Consider the following 16183-nt stretch of genomic DNA (forward strand, 5'->3'; position numbering starts at 1 on the left):
ACATATGGTTTATTAGAGTAGCTTACAGGCTGTGGTCCAGCTAGTCCAACAATGGTTGCCTACCAACAGAAGGTCCAAGAACCCAGTAGTTGTGAAGTATCCACCGGGCAGTAGTGGTGTTCCATGCCTTTAATCCCAGCACTTGGGAGAGAGAGCCAGGTGGATCTCTGTGAGTTTGAGGCCAGCCTGGTCTACAGATCGAGTTCCAGGACAGGCAAGGCTACACAAAGAAACCCTGTCTCGAAAAACAATACAAACAAGAACAACAAAAATTCAGTAATTGTTAACTCCACAAGGCTGGATGTCTCAGCTGGTCTTCAGGATATGCTAGGATCCTGAAGAAGGAGGTTCTAATGCCAGTGAAGGAGTGGACTTGCCAGCAAGCATGAGGGCAAGCAGGCAGAGAGTGTGCCAGCTTCCTTCTTCTGTGACCTTTGTATAGGTTGCCAGCAGAAGGTGTGGCCCAGATTAAAGGTGGATCTTCCCACCTCAAGAGATCTGGATTAAAGGTTTATCTTCCCACGCCAAAGATTTGGATTAGAAGTGAAGGGCCTTCCCACTTCAAATGATTTCATTAAGAAAAAAAAAAAATCCCTCACAGGTGTGCCCAGTCTTTGGGATTGTAGTTAATTCCAGATTTAGTCAGTTTCACAACTGTCTAGTCGGTGTTTTATTGCTATGAAGAGACACACATACACCATGACCACAGCAATTCTTAAAAGCAATTTAACTGGGGCTGGCTGACAGTTTCAGAGGTTTAGTCCACTATCATCATGATGGGAAGCATGGTGGCATGCAGGCAGACATGGTACTGGAGAGGTAGCTGAGAGTTCTACATCCAGATCTACTGGGGAGCAGAAGTAGAGAGATTCTAGGCTTGGCATAGGCATTTGAATCCTCAAAGCTCACCCCCAATAACACACTTCCTCCAGCAAAGCCACACCTCCTAATCCTTTCAGATTGCACCACTCCCTAGTGACCAGGCATTCAAATCTAAGAGTCTGTGGGGGCCATTCTTATTCAAATCACCATAACAACCAAGAAATGCCATCACAGGGAGCATGATTCAAGGCCAGGACTCCAGTTCTCTTTCTCCCGAATCCCTTCAAAGTCAAGGGTAGAACTTGTCTAGCTTTCTCCTGTTTCACATCCCTGGAGTTGAAGGGGTGCCAGGGATCTCCGTAGACACCCAGGTACCAGCTGTTGATAGTTTCGTTAGTAGTTTTTATGGTCTCCTGGGCCTTATCCCTAGGATTAGCCACCCCGATCGGATCGACCCCAGCACTGCATGTATCATTAGTCTTACAGCAGTTTCCCCAGGAGCCCGAGACTCTCCCAGCCTGTTCTGTCTCTAAGGTTGGGTGGAGCTGGCTTCGAGGTGTGGGTGTAGTGGGGTCCTGTAACCCCTCCCAGCCTCCTGGGGATAATGTGCCTTATTTTCCACAGCCAGAAAGAGTGGCTATTTATAGCCCTCAGAATCAGGATAGTTTATTTCAAGCTTGGATGGTTGCCAAGGAGAGCCAGCTCCAAGCTGGAAGGGATCACAAGACCCTGCTCATCCCCTGTTCTGTTCTTCAAGCATGCCTTTAATCCCAACACCTGGGAGACAGAAGCAGGCCGATCTCCGTGAGTTCAAGGACACCCTGGTCTACATAGGGAGACCCTATCCCAAAGAACTAAAATATTTCATAAAGATTCCCTAACAGCATTTCCCCCCCAGCCCCCCCCCAAAAAAAACCCCAAAACAACCAAGGGGGAAAAGAGTTTATTTTGCTAAATGATTCTAGATTGCAGTCTCATTTCAGAGAAGTCACGGCAGGAACTCAAGCTGCTAATCGCGTCCTGTCCACAGTCAAGAGCAGGGAGCTTGTTCTCATGTAGCTTTTTCCTGGTTCATATGCCTCAGAGCCCCATTGCCTAGAAAGAATGGTGCTGCCCATGACGGGCTGGGTCAATTAACTATCAAGACGATTCCCCACTTATATGTCTATGCCCATAGGCCAGTTGATCTAGCACAGTGGTTCTCCACCTTCCTGATGCTGTGACCCTTTAATACAGTTCCTCATGTTGTGGTGACCCCCCCCCCCCCACACACACACCATAAAAGTATTTTTGTTGCTACTTCCTAACTGTTATTTTGCTACCACTATGAATTGTACTGTAAATATCTGTGTTTTCCAATGGTCTTAGACAACGGTAGTAGACTATTATTTTAAGGTGTGTTACTTTTGTTTCTGTTGCATTTGTTGAACTCTGTGAAGCTGTGTGACTGTGCCTGTCTAAAACACCTGATAGTCTAATAAAGAGCTGAACGGCCAATAGCAGGAGAAAGGCTAGGCGGGGCTGGCAGGCAGAGAATATATAGAAGGAGAAATCTGGGAGGGATTGGAGAGCTAGGAGCCAGAGAAGGAGGAGGACCCCAGGGGCCAGCCAACCAGCTGCACAGCCAGCTAGCCACAGAGTAAGAGTAAGAGAACAGGAAAGGCCCAGAGGCAAAAGGTAGATGGGATAAGTTAAGGAAAGCTGGCAAGAAACAAGCCAAGCTAAGGCCAGGCAATCATCATTAAGAATAAGCCTCCATGTGTGTATTTATTTGGGAGCTGGGTGGCGGGCCCCCCAAAAAAGACCAAAGACCAACCAACAACAGACAATCCCTGTCTGTGGAAGGGTTCTTTGATGCCTTCCCAAGGGGTCATGGCCCACAGGTTGAGAACCACTAATCTAGATCCTACACTGGAGACCTCCTTCTCAGATTGTGGCAAATTGACATTTAAAACTAACCATTGCTGGGGTTGGGGATTTAGCTCAGTGGTAGAGTGCTTGCCTAGCAAGCACAAGGCCCTGGGTTCAAGCCTCAGCTCCAAAAAGAAAAGAAAAACTAACCATGCCATATCTCCATTGTTTTCCATGTGGGCCAAGCAGGAAAAGTAGGGCTTAGGTGGGTTGAAAGAGAGTGGGTTAGTATGAATATAGAATGGGGTGTGTGAAACAGATGTCCATGGAGTCCCAGTTCTGAGCTGGACTCCATGGGCTTCTCCGAATGATCGCCAACTGTGGCTCAGAGAGGGAAGGGGACAACCCTGAGATCCACCAGCAAGTGTGTGGCCAGATTGACGCCTGCAGCCTTTGCTGGCTCTCAGCAGGGTGCTCATTCAGTCTGTCACTTGTGCCTCCGATTCTGGGGCTTAGCACCAACCTACGGCTCGTGTGCTCTTGCCCCACAGGTGGACCCCTATGGAAGGATCCAGAAGCAGGACACCCTAAAAAGGTGCAACGCTGTGAGGGTGGTGGCCGGAGCATCCCGCGGTCCTCACTGGAGCAGTGCTCGGATGTGTACCTGCTGCAGAAGATGGTAGAGGAAGTGTTTGATGTTCTTTATAGTAAGATCCTTCCTCATTCCATTCCGGAAAGGGGCGGGTGGGAGACCAGCCTACCCACACCTGCCTAGTCTAGGTTCAGTCCCTTCCACATCAGCCCCGCCCACCCCGGCCCCGCCCACCCCGGCCCCGCCCCACTCCCGGCTGGATCCCACTCCATTCCATCCTGCCTTGCTCTGCCCTCTGGTGTCTGACCCAGCCTCTCCTCCTAACCCAATCCCACCATATCCAGGTCAGCCCAGCTATGCCTTCCCAATGTAACCACATCCACCTTGACCTGACCTCATGCAGCCATACTTCAGTCCTAGCCTCGCCTGCTCTGCCAGTCTTGGCCCCATCTTAGCTGATTTAGCTCCGCCCACCCCAGCTCGGCCCTTACCCAGTCCTGCCCAGCCCTATTCATCCATCCACTTCAGCCCAGGGCTTCCCTGCCAAATCCAATTTAGCCCCACCTGCCTCACACCAGCTCTGCCCCACCCCGCCTCACCCAACTCAACCTGCTCCTGCCTGGCCCTGCCCTACCAAGCTCAACCCTGCAGCCTTCCTTGCCCACCTCAGCCCAGCCCTGCCCAGCAACCACGTCTGCACTGCCCTGTCAGTCCCCAGCCTAGACCCCATCCACTTCTGCCCAGCTGTGTGGAGCTGTGCCTCACCCAGCCACACTCCACCAAGACCAGTCCAGCTCCACACGGCTTACCTACCCATAGCCCACTCCTGCTCAGCTGTGTCCCACCTACCTTAGCCCCGCCCACCTCGACCCCGCCCCACCCAGCCATAGTCTAATCCAATCCCCACCTACCTTAGCCCCGCCCACCTCAGCCCAGCCCCACCCAGCCACATTTTAATCCAATCCATTCATTCTATCTCAACCCAGCTCTGCCTACTCTCTATCTAGCCCTGCTTAGCTTTGCTCTACCCACTTTAGCTCAGTTCTGTCTAGCCCGGCCCGCCCAGTATAGTTGCTCAGCAATGCCCTACCCAGGTCAGCCCTGCCCTCGCCCCACCCAGCCTCCAGCCTAGCCCTGCTCACTTCTGCCCAGCTCTACCCAGTTGTTTCCTCGCTACCTCATCCTGGTCCCACACAGCCTGGGGAGGCCCCCATCTCACACAGTAGAGCAGGCCCCTTCTTCTGCGCTGTAGGACCCCTGAGCAAAACAAGACCCCAAGACAGGGCTTTCTCTACCATCTCCAAACTCGCAGGCGTGAGCGTCCCTGTCCAGCCACCTTTCCTGTATAGCCACCTCTTACCACCTCCCCACCCCCACTTAGATGGTCTTCCAGTAGACCCTCCCTCCTGCTTCCTGGTTATCCCAGAGACCAAGGCTTTCTTCCCAAAAGATAAGCCTGAGGTTAAAATTCAGTGTACCATCACTGGCCAAGTTCAGTCTACCAGCTTGGCATAAGGGCTTTCCTGCCTCCTCTCTCCAGCCCTCAGACATATACAGTAGGGCTCTATCTACAGGCTGGTGTTCATTCTGTACCGCGTCTACAGCAGTGAGAGACCCAGAGCCCCTCTCCAGGGGGGAGTCACCTCACATTGCCTGGCTCCCAGTGTGTCTAGCCAAGTCCCCGCCAACTACTGAGCCTCACTGTTTACTCTCTGACAGGTGAGGCTATGGGCAGGGCCAGCGTGGTACCTTTGCCCTATGAGAGGCTGCTCAGGGAGCCAGGGCTACTGGCTGTACAGGGACTGCCCGAGGGCCTGGCCTTCCGGAGGCCAGCCGAGTATGACCCCAAGGCACTCATGGCCATTTTGGAGCACAGCCACCGAATACGGTTTAAGCTCAGGAGGTGAGTAAGCCCCTGCAATGATTTTATTTCCTTTTGCTGGGTTAAAAATACCCAACAAAAGCCCATTATGGGAGAAAGGGCTTATTTGGCTCACAATCCCAAGTTACAGTCCATCACTGTAGGGAGGTCAAGTCAACAGGAATTGGAAGCCGCTCGTCACATTACATCCACAGTCAAGAGCCAAAAGCAATGAATGCAGGCGTGCAGGCCAGCTCAGCTTGCTTTCTCTACTCTTAGTTCAGAATCCCTTGCCTAGAGAATAATGCCACCCAGAGTGGGCTGGGCCGTCCCACCTCAGTTGAAACTTTCAGGATGTGGAGGTGCGCAGGTTAATCTTGGCACTTGTGAGGGAGAGGCAGGTGGATATCTGAGTTTGATGCCACCCTGGCAGATTCCAAGCCAGCCAGGGCTATGTAGTGAGATTGTCTCTCCCACCACTCCCAAAAAAGACAGACAAATCTGTCACACCCCATACCCAGCCAGAGGGCAGAAAGCTGGAGACACCCTGAGGGAACCCATTAGGAAAGCTTTGGGTCTCATGGAAGCAAAGTCAAGATCCACTCATACAGTGTAATCTGAGTCAGGGCGTGGCTGTAGGAGTTTCCCAAGGGAATTTTGTGTCACAGTGTCCGGAAGAATTCTGGCTTAGGAAAGAGCCACACCAAGGGCTTTGCAGAGGACATAGGGTGATGGTGTGTAGAGTTGAGATTGTCATGTAGGGATATGTGCCTATAATCTTAGCCCTTTGGGGAAGTAGAAGTCAGAGGGTCAAGAGTTCAAGGCCATCTTGAACTACACAATAAGTCTGAGGCTACCTTGGCTCCTAAACCTGAGACCCTGTCTCAGAAACATGAATTCATTTTAAAAATCTTGAGCTGGGAGAGCCACCTGGCCTGGATGTGAGCTTGGGCTGTGAATGAGATTCATGAAAGACAGATGAGAGGTGAGGTCAAGCCTGGGCTAAGGTGGAAACCATGGGCCCAGCAGAGCTGGGAACTTCATGTTGCATATAGTTGCTAAATCTTATGGGATGGGAAGGAGTCGAATGGAGGATGGGATTGGTGGCTTGGAGATCTGAGGCAGCTTGGTGCAGGCCTGGGTACGACAGTGGTTGCCACCTAGAATCATGTGCATTAAGCCCACGCTGACAGGCTTGCATCCCTAGCTGTAATTAATGTAGGGCCTGGCTCCCATCCCACCCCATTGGAATACCTGTAGTAACCCAGGTCTGTTATATTCTGTAGAGTGTGTTACCTGGGCTGTGAAGGGAGAGATTGACAGGCAAGAGTTGGTATTCAAAGCAGTCACTGTCTCCTCTCCTTCACCCAGGCCTCCTGATGATGGTGGGCGGGACTCAAAGGCACTGGTGGAGATGAACGGTATCTCCCTGCTACCCAAGGGATCCCGAGACTGCGGTCTGCATGGCCAGGCCTCCAAGGTCACTCCCCAGGACCTGCCCCCCACCGCCACCCCAGCCTCCGTGGCCAACTTCCTGTATAGCACTTCGATGCCCAACCACACCATCCGGGAACTGAAGCAAGAGGCGCCCACCTGCCCGTTGACCCCCAGCGACCTGGGCTTGGGCTGGCCTGTGCCTGAGCCCCAGGTCCCCAGTGCCCAAGATTTCTCCGACTGCTGTGGTAAATGCTACAGTTGGGACCGGCATGTCTCTCTGGGTGGTTGCCTCTAGGGAGGAGGCCATTCTGGGCAGGGGTGGGTTTTGCCAATTGCATTCTTTTGAGACCCAATTAAACTGGGGCCTCCACTTGACCTTCTGAACAGACCTCGAATGGGACCAACAGGCATCTTCACCCCCAGGAGGCTGTGAAGAGCATAAATAAACTAATCAGGGATGATGAGGTGGTCCAGCAGGTAAAGGTGCTCGCCCACCAGCTTGACGACCTGAGTTCAATCTCTGGGACTCATGTAGTGGAAGGAGAAAATTGAGCCTCACAAGTTGTCCTCTGACTTCCATGCATGCACACACCCATAAGAGATTAATGTAATTAAAAAAGGAATAAAATGCCTATATGCATTTAATGAGTACCTACTGCATATCCGGCTTGGATTCAAGATTTAGGGGCCTAAGAAGGAGCAGCTGGGGGTGACGAAGATGTGGGCTCCGTCCTGGCTGTGTATGCCAGGGCAAGTCTCAATCTCACTGAGCCTCAGTTTCTTTGTTAGTAAAATGGAATGCTTATGGAGCATCCCTTATCTAAGATACTTGGGATTGAGATTCCTAAAGCAGCCGGGCAGTGTTGGGCCATGCCTTTAATCCCAGCACTTGGGAGGCAGAGCTCTGTGAGTTTGAGACCAGCCTGGTCTACAGAGTGAGTTCTCAGACAGCCAGAGCTAGTACACAGAGAAATCCCATTGGGGGGAAAAAAATTTCAGACTTAGGTGTTGGCTCAGTTGATTGAGTGCTTGCCTAGCCAAAGACATTTGTCACCAAGCCCAGTGACCTCAGTTTAATTCCTGGGACCCACAAAGTAGGAGAAAATCGCCTTCCACAAGTTGTCATTTGATCTTTATAAATAAATGAATAAGTGCAATTAAAAGAATGAGAAAGGGAAGGTGAGCCTGAAATCCTGCTCTCACGGTACCTGCCTCTGGATATCCAATCTGGTTTAGAGCAACTGAGATTTGTAGTTAGGGATCTAGCCTGGAACCTCATGATCGCCAGGCTCAGTTCTAGTTCCTCTGAGGTATGTGAGACCCCTCCAAAATGTATGCCTCTCTTTCCCCCTTGTTCAGGACAGAAGCCCGCAGGACCTGCTGGGCCTCTCATCCAGAATGTCCATGCTTCCAAGCGTATCCTCTTCTCCATTGTCCATGACAAGTCAGGTAGGCCGGTGCCCTTGGCAGTGACCAGGCCAGTGTGGTTTTCTGTGATGAAAGTGGGTCCGTCAGATATTGGTGAGAGAAGAGAGGAGCAGTTTTGCCCAAAGGGCTGAGAGTCAAACCTGGGTGTGCTAGCCATGGGTGTCACAACTATCCCCAAGCTACAGCTTAAAACAAGCATTTGTTACTACATAGTATCTGTGTGTGTATTAGTCTTCTCGTTGCCATGGAGCTACTTTTCTCTTTGCTGTGGTACGATAGCCAACAGAAAGCAATAAGTGGGGGAAAGACTTGGTGGTAGCTCACAGTTCGAGGGGGTTACAGTCCGTCATGGTGGGGAGAACGTAGCGATTGGCGCATGAGATGGCTGGTCACACAATCAGAGCCCGGGAAGAGGTGAATGCTGGTGTTGAATTTGGCTTCTTCTTTTTTATATAATCTGGGATCTCGGCTATGGGATGGTGCTGCCCACAGTTAGCGTGAGTCTTCCCACCTTTGTGATCTCAGTCTAGAAACTCCCTCACGAACATACCCAGAGGTTGGTGGCCATGGTGATTCTGAATCCTGTCATGTTGACAAGCAAACCTGATTATCACAGCGGATAAGGAAGTAGTCTGTGGTGAAGGGTCTCTCACAAGCTTGTCGGCATGCGGTCAGCCAGGCTGCAGTCTAATCCGAAGGCTTGACTGAAGCTGGAGAGCCATGTGTAAGGTCACCCATGCAGGCATAGGCAAGAGACTTAAGTTCTAAACCAGCTGGGCTGGTTTACATCAGGTCAGGTGAGCAGGCTCACAAAATGGCGGCTGGTGTTCTCAGACTTAGTGGTAAAAGACACAGAAAGGAGGAAGCCTGTTTTTTCATGACCTCATTTCAGAAATGACTATCGTTTCTGCCTCCATTCTATCCATGAGAAGCCCAGAATGTTCCAGTCAGTGCTCAGATGGGGAAAGAGTTATACTCCTCCTCATGAGAGAAGATCTATCAAAAAAGTTAAAGTTAGGTGTGCGCCTTTAACTCAGCACTCAGGAAGCAGAGGCAGAAGGATCTCTGTGAGTTTGAGGCCAGTCTGGTTTACGTAGAAAGTACCAGTCCTGCCAGAGCAACATAGTGAGGCCCTGTGTAAAAAAATAAAGAAAAAGAAGGGAAAGAAAGTGGAGGGCATGTGTTGGTAGTTCCCAGCACTTGAGAGCTGAGACAGGAAGCTCTCCTTTGAGATTAACCTGGGCTATGCAGTAAGGCCCTGTCTCTAAAGAATAGACAAAAAAGCCGGGTGGTGGTGGTGCACGCCTTTGATCCCAGCACTCGGGAGGCAGAGGCAGGTGGATCTCTGTGAGTTCGAGGCTACCTTGGTCTACAGAGCAAATTTCAGGACAGGCTCCAAAGCTACACAGAGAAACCCTGTCTCAAAGAAACAAAACAAAACAAATAGACAAAAGAAAGGAAAAGAATGTATGTGCGGGCTGAGAATGTGGTTTAACAGCCATGAATTGTTTATATAATTTCCCTCAGTGAGTGGCAGGGGGTGTGCCTCGGCACTAGGGTGCCTGCCTAGAATGTCTCAGTGAGGCCCTGGATGCTTGGCTGGACAATAGATCACTTCTCTAGCACGTATAGGGTCCTAGGTCCTGGACCTAGCACTGCCTAATTCCCTAGGCATAGTGACACCTACCTGTCATCCCAGCACTCAAGAGGCTGAGGTAGGAGGATTTCAAATCCAGTCTAGCCTGGTCTTACATAGTAAAGACCTTCCTGCCTCAAGAGATGTAGCTTTCCCAGGCTTTTGCCTGCCTGGGGTAGGGTGGTCTGGGGAGAGACAGATCTGAGTCTACACAGCTCTTTGGGAGATGGGGAAGGGATACGGGCTGGTGAGGGAGCCGAGGGGACACTGAGCATCTTAAATTGCATAGGGACTGGGGTAGGAGGACTGTGTGCTTTAGTGGCAACCTAGGCTCGTGGAGGGCGAGCGGTAGGAACTGGGGACTCTGACAGGAGGAGGCAGCCCCCACTTTGGGGACCAGCCCTCACTGGGCCTTCTGTGTTTTGATAGAGAAGTGGGACGTCTTCATCAAGGAGATGGAGGACATCAACACACTGCGAGAGTGCGTGCAGATCCTGTTTAACAGCAGATACGGTGAGTGGGCGGCGCAGCCCACCGGGTGAGCATCTCATTATGTGTGGCAGTCGCCCGTGTTCCCCCAACACAACAGCAGGAGCCATATGCTGGCGCCCGCGCAGCGTCAGCGCGGATGGCATCCGGCGTGGGCTCTCCCCTGTCTGGGGAGAGGTGGTTGTGTCAATATTTCCCTTGCAGATTCTTTGTGGGGGTGGGATGATGGCAGATCCCCAGACCTTGAGTCACCTGTGGGAAGATGGGCAGGGGTACCTCGTGGCTCTCCGTTGGCTTGTACTGTGCCCACAGCTCCATATTGTACTCTGTTTTTGTTGTGTGTGCATGCATTTATGTGTGCACTTGCACATATGTGTGTATGTGTGTTGAGGCCAGAAGACAACCTCGGGTATCCTTTTTTCAGGCTTCATCCACCTTTTATTGTGTGTTGTTGCTCAGACAGTCTCATGTAGCCCAGGCCAGTGGTGAAATTGCTGTGTCGATGCCAATGACCTTGAACTTTTTTTTTTTTTTTATCATCCTTCCTCTACTTCCTGAGTGCTGGGATTATAGGTTTGCACCACCACAGCCAGTATTATGTGGTGCTGGAGATAAAACCTAGGGTTATATAAAATGTTCTATCCCAGCTGGAGAAGTACAAAGTGAGGCCCTATCTTTTAAAAAGAAAAAAAAGTTATGGCTGAGCAGTGATGGCACAGGGCTTTGATCCCAATACTTGGGAGGCAGAGGCTGGTGGATCTCTGAGTTTGAGGCCAGCCTGGTCTACAGAGCGAGTTCCAGGACAGCCAGGGGTATACAGAGAAACCCTATCTTGAAAAAAATTCATCAAACCAAAAAATGCCATTAAATACTTATTTGTGTGTGTGTGTGTGTGTGTGTGTGTGTGTGTGTGTGTGTGTGTGTGTATGTACATGCCACAGTGCAAGTGCAGAGGTCAAAAGATGGCTTGTAGGAGTCGGTTCTCTCCTTCTACTGTATGGGTTCCAGATATCAATATCAAGCTTGGGTTTGTCAGGCTTGGCAAGAAGGCTTTTAGCCCCTGAACCCATTGTCTTGGGATCCAATTGCTGTGATGAATCACCATGACCAGAATCACCCTGGACAGGAAAGGGTTTGTTTCAGCTTAAAACTCTCAGGTCACACTCCGTGACTAAAGCAGGACAGCGCAGGAACTCAAGGCAGGCACCCGGAGGCAGGAACTGAAGCAGAGGCTGTGGAGGAGCACTGTTGATAGGGTTTGCTCTCGTGGCTTGCTCAACCTGCTTTTCTTATTGTACCCAGAACCAGCAACCCAGGTGTGACTGCCCACCGTGAGCTGGGCCCTCCCACATCAATCATCAATCCAGAAAATGCACCCAGGCTTGCCCATGGGGCAATCTAGTGGGGGCATTTTCTCAATGGAGGCTCCCTCTTCCCAAATGACCCAATGTCAGGTTGACAGAACTAGCCAACACAGCCATCTTGCTGGCCTGGCTATCCCCACTCCTGTGTCCTGGTCTCTTTTATTATTATTATTATTAGTAGTAGTAGTATTAATATTATTGTTATTATTTTGAGGTCCTTACTGGCTTGGAACTCACTACGTAGATTAGTGGGGGCAGGCTAATCAGCCTCAGGGCCCCATTTGTTTGCAATGTTGGGGTTTATAAGTGCAAACAAGCTACCACACCTGGCTTTTTTACATTAGTTCTGGGCATCAAAATTGGATCTGTTTATCTGTATGACAGGTGCTTTATCAACCAAGCTAAAACTTTTTAACTACATACAATTTTGTGTGTGTGTGTCTGTGTGTGTGCATCCATCCCCAGCATATGCACATGCAGGTCAGAGGACAGATTTGGGGATTTGATTGTCCCCATCCATCATTTGGGTACCGGGGATTGAACTCAGGTTGTCAGGCTTGGTGTCGAGTACCTGGTGAGTTATCATTAACCCTTGTCCTTTACTTCTTCTGGTTTTGTTGTTTTGGTTGTGTGAATGTTTTGCTCTCCCCCCACCCCCTTTCTCTAGAGACAGGATTTCTCTATGTAGCTCTCTGGCTGTCCTGGAACTCACAAGGATCCACCTGCCTCTGCCTCCCGAGTGTGTGAGTGTTTCACATTTATTTTGTGCGTGTCTGTGTGTAGGCTGGAGTGTGCCGTGGCACACACATTTATTTACAGAGGGCAGATTTCAGAAGTTGATTCTCCCCGTCTACCATGTGGGTTCCAGGGATCCAGTTCAGTTTGTTGGGCTGTAAAGCGCCGTTACCCAGCAAACCATCTCTCCTCCCCTCTTCTGGATGTCTTGCTCCATAGTCTACCGTTAGTCTTGAAATCACTATTTAGGCCGACTGGCTCAGCCCACCAAATACGGAGATTGTCTGCATGACCAATTTACCCTGCTTCCTTCCTTCCTGCTTTTCCTTTTCTTTCTTCCTTTACTTTGTTTTTTGCGAGACAGGGTTTCTCTGTGTAGCCCTGGCTGTCCTGGATCTCACCCTGTAGACCAAGCTGGCCTCAAATTCCCAGAGATCCTCCTGCCTCTGCCTCCTGAGTGCTAGCATCAAGGGCGTGCACCACCGCCTGACTTTTTTTTTTTTTTTTTTTTTTTGAGATAGGATCTCATTTAGCCTAGGCTGCCTTTGAACTCCCTGTGTAGCCAAGGATGACTTTGAACTTCTAATCCTCTTGCCTCTGCCTTGTGGGTGTTCCTTTACAGGTGTGCGCCGCCATGGCCATTTTATTCAATGCTGGGGATGGAATTCAGGGCTTTGTGGGTGCTAGGCACACACTCTCCCAACTGAGTCACATCCCAGCACCTTTGTGTATTTGTTTGTTCGGACAAGGTTTTGCTCTGTAGTCTGGACTGGCTCTGAACTCATAGCAATCCCCCTGCCTCTGTCCCCTCAGTGCTAGAATTCCCAGGTAGGCCCCACCTTCTGACTCACCTGCTTTCTTGGCCTGTTTTATGTTCTCTGTTTAACAGGTCTTTTTCACTTTGGGGAGATAAACTCTGTAGGAGATGATCCAAAAGCTGAGTTTTGTCAAATATTTAGGAGTTTGTCTCCAGGAGAGTAAAGCCTGAGTCATAACACGAGAGGCCTGAGGTCCTCTGTCCTGGAGGATGATTTTGTGTCCAAATACCACAACAGCTAATGCCTGAAGGGCACATGTATGCAGACATACAGCAGTGGGTGCTTACATGCAGACACATACAGTAGTGAATATTTACATGCAGGCATACAGCAGTGGGTGCTTACATGCAGACACATACAGTAGTGGATATTTACATGCAGGCATACAGCAGTGGGTGTTTGCATGCAGACATACAGTAGTGGGTACTTACATGCAGACACGAGGCTATTTACATGCAGACATACACCAGTGGGTGCTTGCATACAGGTAACTACAGGAAGCGGTCCCTGTAGGTGTCAGACAAGGAAGCGAACCCCGTGAAGATCTAAGAATGAAAACTCCATGCAGATTGACTTTGTCAATCTGGATCATACTTGGGGGTAGGGCTGGGAGTCTAAGGCCAGGTGGTTCATTGTCAGCATATTTAAAATCCAGTACAATTTTGGGGAAAGGTTTCCAGGCCAACAACCAGTCCAATTCCAGGTGCACAATAAAGCCTAAGGTGTGATTACATAGAAACTCTTTTACAAAGTACATGTGACCATGAGGATGAGTTCTATGGCCTAGAAACTAGTGTGGTTTCTGACCGATAACATAGAGGTCAGCAGGCCATGAAGTCCATGTGACATCTCCTGTAAAGATGGGTAATGATCTAGGGAGGGTAGAGACTTGGGTAATCATTCGGGAGAATTTGGGTGAGGTCTGCCTTCATAGATAGTAAAAGGATCACCACCAAGTCATTAACAGAATTCACTCCCAGCCTCTGGGTGGGAAAAGTTATTTTATTCCCTCTATTGGGAAGAGGGCTCTATGTGTCTAACATTCCTGGTTTCCCTAGTGATCTGTGGGTGGAAGACCTTTGTGCCCCCAACAGATACATACAGTAGTGTGTATTTGTGTGCATTTATGTGAAGATCATACGTTTGTGGACCCTTGTGTGCCAGTGCATAACAGTTGTGACACCTTGAATGTGAGTGTAGGGGGACAATACACACACACACACACACACACACACACACACACACACACACACACACACGAAAAAGTACCCAGGTGGTGGCACACGCCTTTAATCCCAGCACTTGGGAGGCAGAGGCAGGCGGATCTCTGTGAGTTCAAAGCCAGCCTGGTCTGTAAAACGAGTTCCAGAAGAGAAACTCTTGTCACTGGGGGGGAAAAAGTACAGAGAGATCAGGCTTGGTGGCACACACTTATAATCCCAGCATTCTTGAGGGCTGAGACAAAAGGCTTTAAGAGTTTCAGGCCTGCCTGGGCTGCTATAAAGGGAAAAACAAAAGGAGCCTGAGAATGTGACTCAGTTGGTCCAGTGCTTGCCTAGGTGTGAAGCCCTGGGTTCCATTGCCAGCAACATATAAACCAGGCAGAGTGGTGTACACTGGTAATCCCGCTCTTGGGAGATGGAGGCAGGAAGATCATGAATTCAGAAAGGGAAAAGGGGGGGGGGAAAGTCCCTTGAGGTTGACATTGCATGGTCATGAGTTCACATGAACTCCAAATAAAAACAATTGCCCAAACACTGAAGGCAGGCAGGGAGGCTCCCCAGACAGGAGGCGGGGGTGGGGAAGACATGATTTGACAGCTGCTGTGATTTCAAGGGTTTAATTTGACAAGGAGCAAAGTGTGACTTCACAGTGTAGAGCTCGCTGCCAGTGCTGCCACTAGACGGACTGGGGACGTCAACAAGAAAACAGTGAGCAGCTCTGGAAGTAGCCTGGACCGTTCTGCCCCGCCCTGACTTGGCCAGTGAGTGGCTGGGAGGGCAGCTCTGAGCTACAAGGGCACACACCACCCTGAGGGGAACAGGGAAGCCCAGAGCAAGGACCAGCTTGCCTCGAGAAAATAAGCAATATTTGGTGCTTGGCGTGGTAGTGCATCTGGGTGTAAGTCATACCCTTGGAAGGCTGAGGCAGCAGGGTTGCTGTGAATTTGATGCCAGTCTGGGGAATGTAACACGATCCTGTCTCAAGTAGGTGCAGGGGGAGCTGTAGTTAGGGACCTCTCCAGCCCCCACCAAGCCTTGTTAGTCCAACAACCCACTTATAAAATAAACATACAGACATTTATATTATTTAAACTGCTTGGCCATTAGCTCAGGCCTACCATTGTCTAGCTCTTACTCTTATATTTAGCCCATTTCTATTGATCTATACTTTGCCACGTGGCTCGCGGCTTACCAGTACCTTACATCTCTCTTGTCATGGCGGCGGCTGGCAGTATCTCCCTGCCCCAGCCTTCCACCTCCCAGAATTCTCTTCTCTCTTGTCCTGCCTATACTTCCTGCCTGGCTTCTGGCCAATCAGCATTTTATGTATACAGAGCGATATCCACAGCTAGAAGCAGGGAGGTAGATGGCTCAGCGGGTCAAGGAAGGCTCTTGCAGCCAAGCCTTGCGCCCTGAGTTCGATCCCTGGAACCCACCTGAGGGCAGGAGAGAATTGACTTCTGCAAGTCCTCTGTCCTCCACACTCAGGCTATGGCACATAGGCAACGCCTCCCAATAAATAAATAGTAAACTTTTTTTAAATGTTAAAAAAAGGACTCTGAGCCACGGGGTGGTGGTGCACTCTTTTAATCCCAGCACTCAGGAGGCAGAGGCAGGCGGATCTCTGTGAGTTTGAGGCCAGCCTGGTCTACAGAGCAAATTCCAGGGTGGCCAGGGCTACACAGAGCAACCTTGTCTTGAAAAGACGCTGGTCAAGGCGGCACTGTATTTTAATGCCAGTATTTGGGGAGCAGAAGCAGAGAGGCCTCTGAATTGGAGGCCAGCCTGGTCTACATAGTGAGTTCTGAGTCAGCCAGGGCTACATAGTGAGACTCTGTCTCAAAAAGTAAAAAAAAGAAGTCGGGTGGTGGTGACAAATGCCTGTAATCCCAGCACTCGGGAGGCAGAGGCAAGCGGATCTCTGTGA

At 50.2% G+C, this 16183-nt stretch overlaps 1 protein-coding gene across 6 annotated transcripts in view; it reads left to right on the forward strand.

Annotated features, from left to right (window-relative positions):
• The window catches only part of Gtf2ird1 (GTF2I repeat domain containing 1), a 76463-nt gene that overhangs the window by 26426 nt on the left and 33854 nt on the right, over positions 1–16183 (forward strand). For all 6 annotated transcript variants that reach the window (XM_036171959.1, XM_036171955.1, XM_036171956.1 and 3 more), the window contains exons 4-8: positions 3225–3380; positions 4985–5168; positions 6498–6808; positions 7923–8012; positions 10057–10140. In XM_036171959.1, the coding sequence (XP_036027852.1) occupies positions 3225–3380; positions 4985–5168; positions 6498–6808; positions 7923–8012; positions 10057–10140 (825 nt within the window). The remainder of the gene's footprint in view (positions 1–3224; positions 3381–4984; positions 5169–6497; positions 6809–7922; positions 8013–10056; positions 10141–16183) is intronic.

The sequence above is a fragment of the Onychomys torridus genome, chromosome 22, assembly GCF_903995425.1.
Source record: "Onychomys torridus chromosome 22, mOncTor1.1, whole genome shotgun sequence".
Classification (NCBI taxonomy): domain Eukaryota; kingdom Metazoa; phylum Chordata; class Mammalia; order Rodentia; family Cricetidae; genus Onychomys; species Onychomys torridus.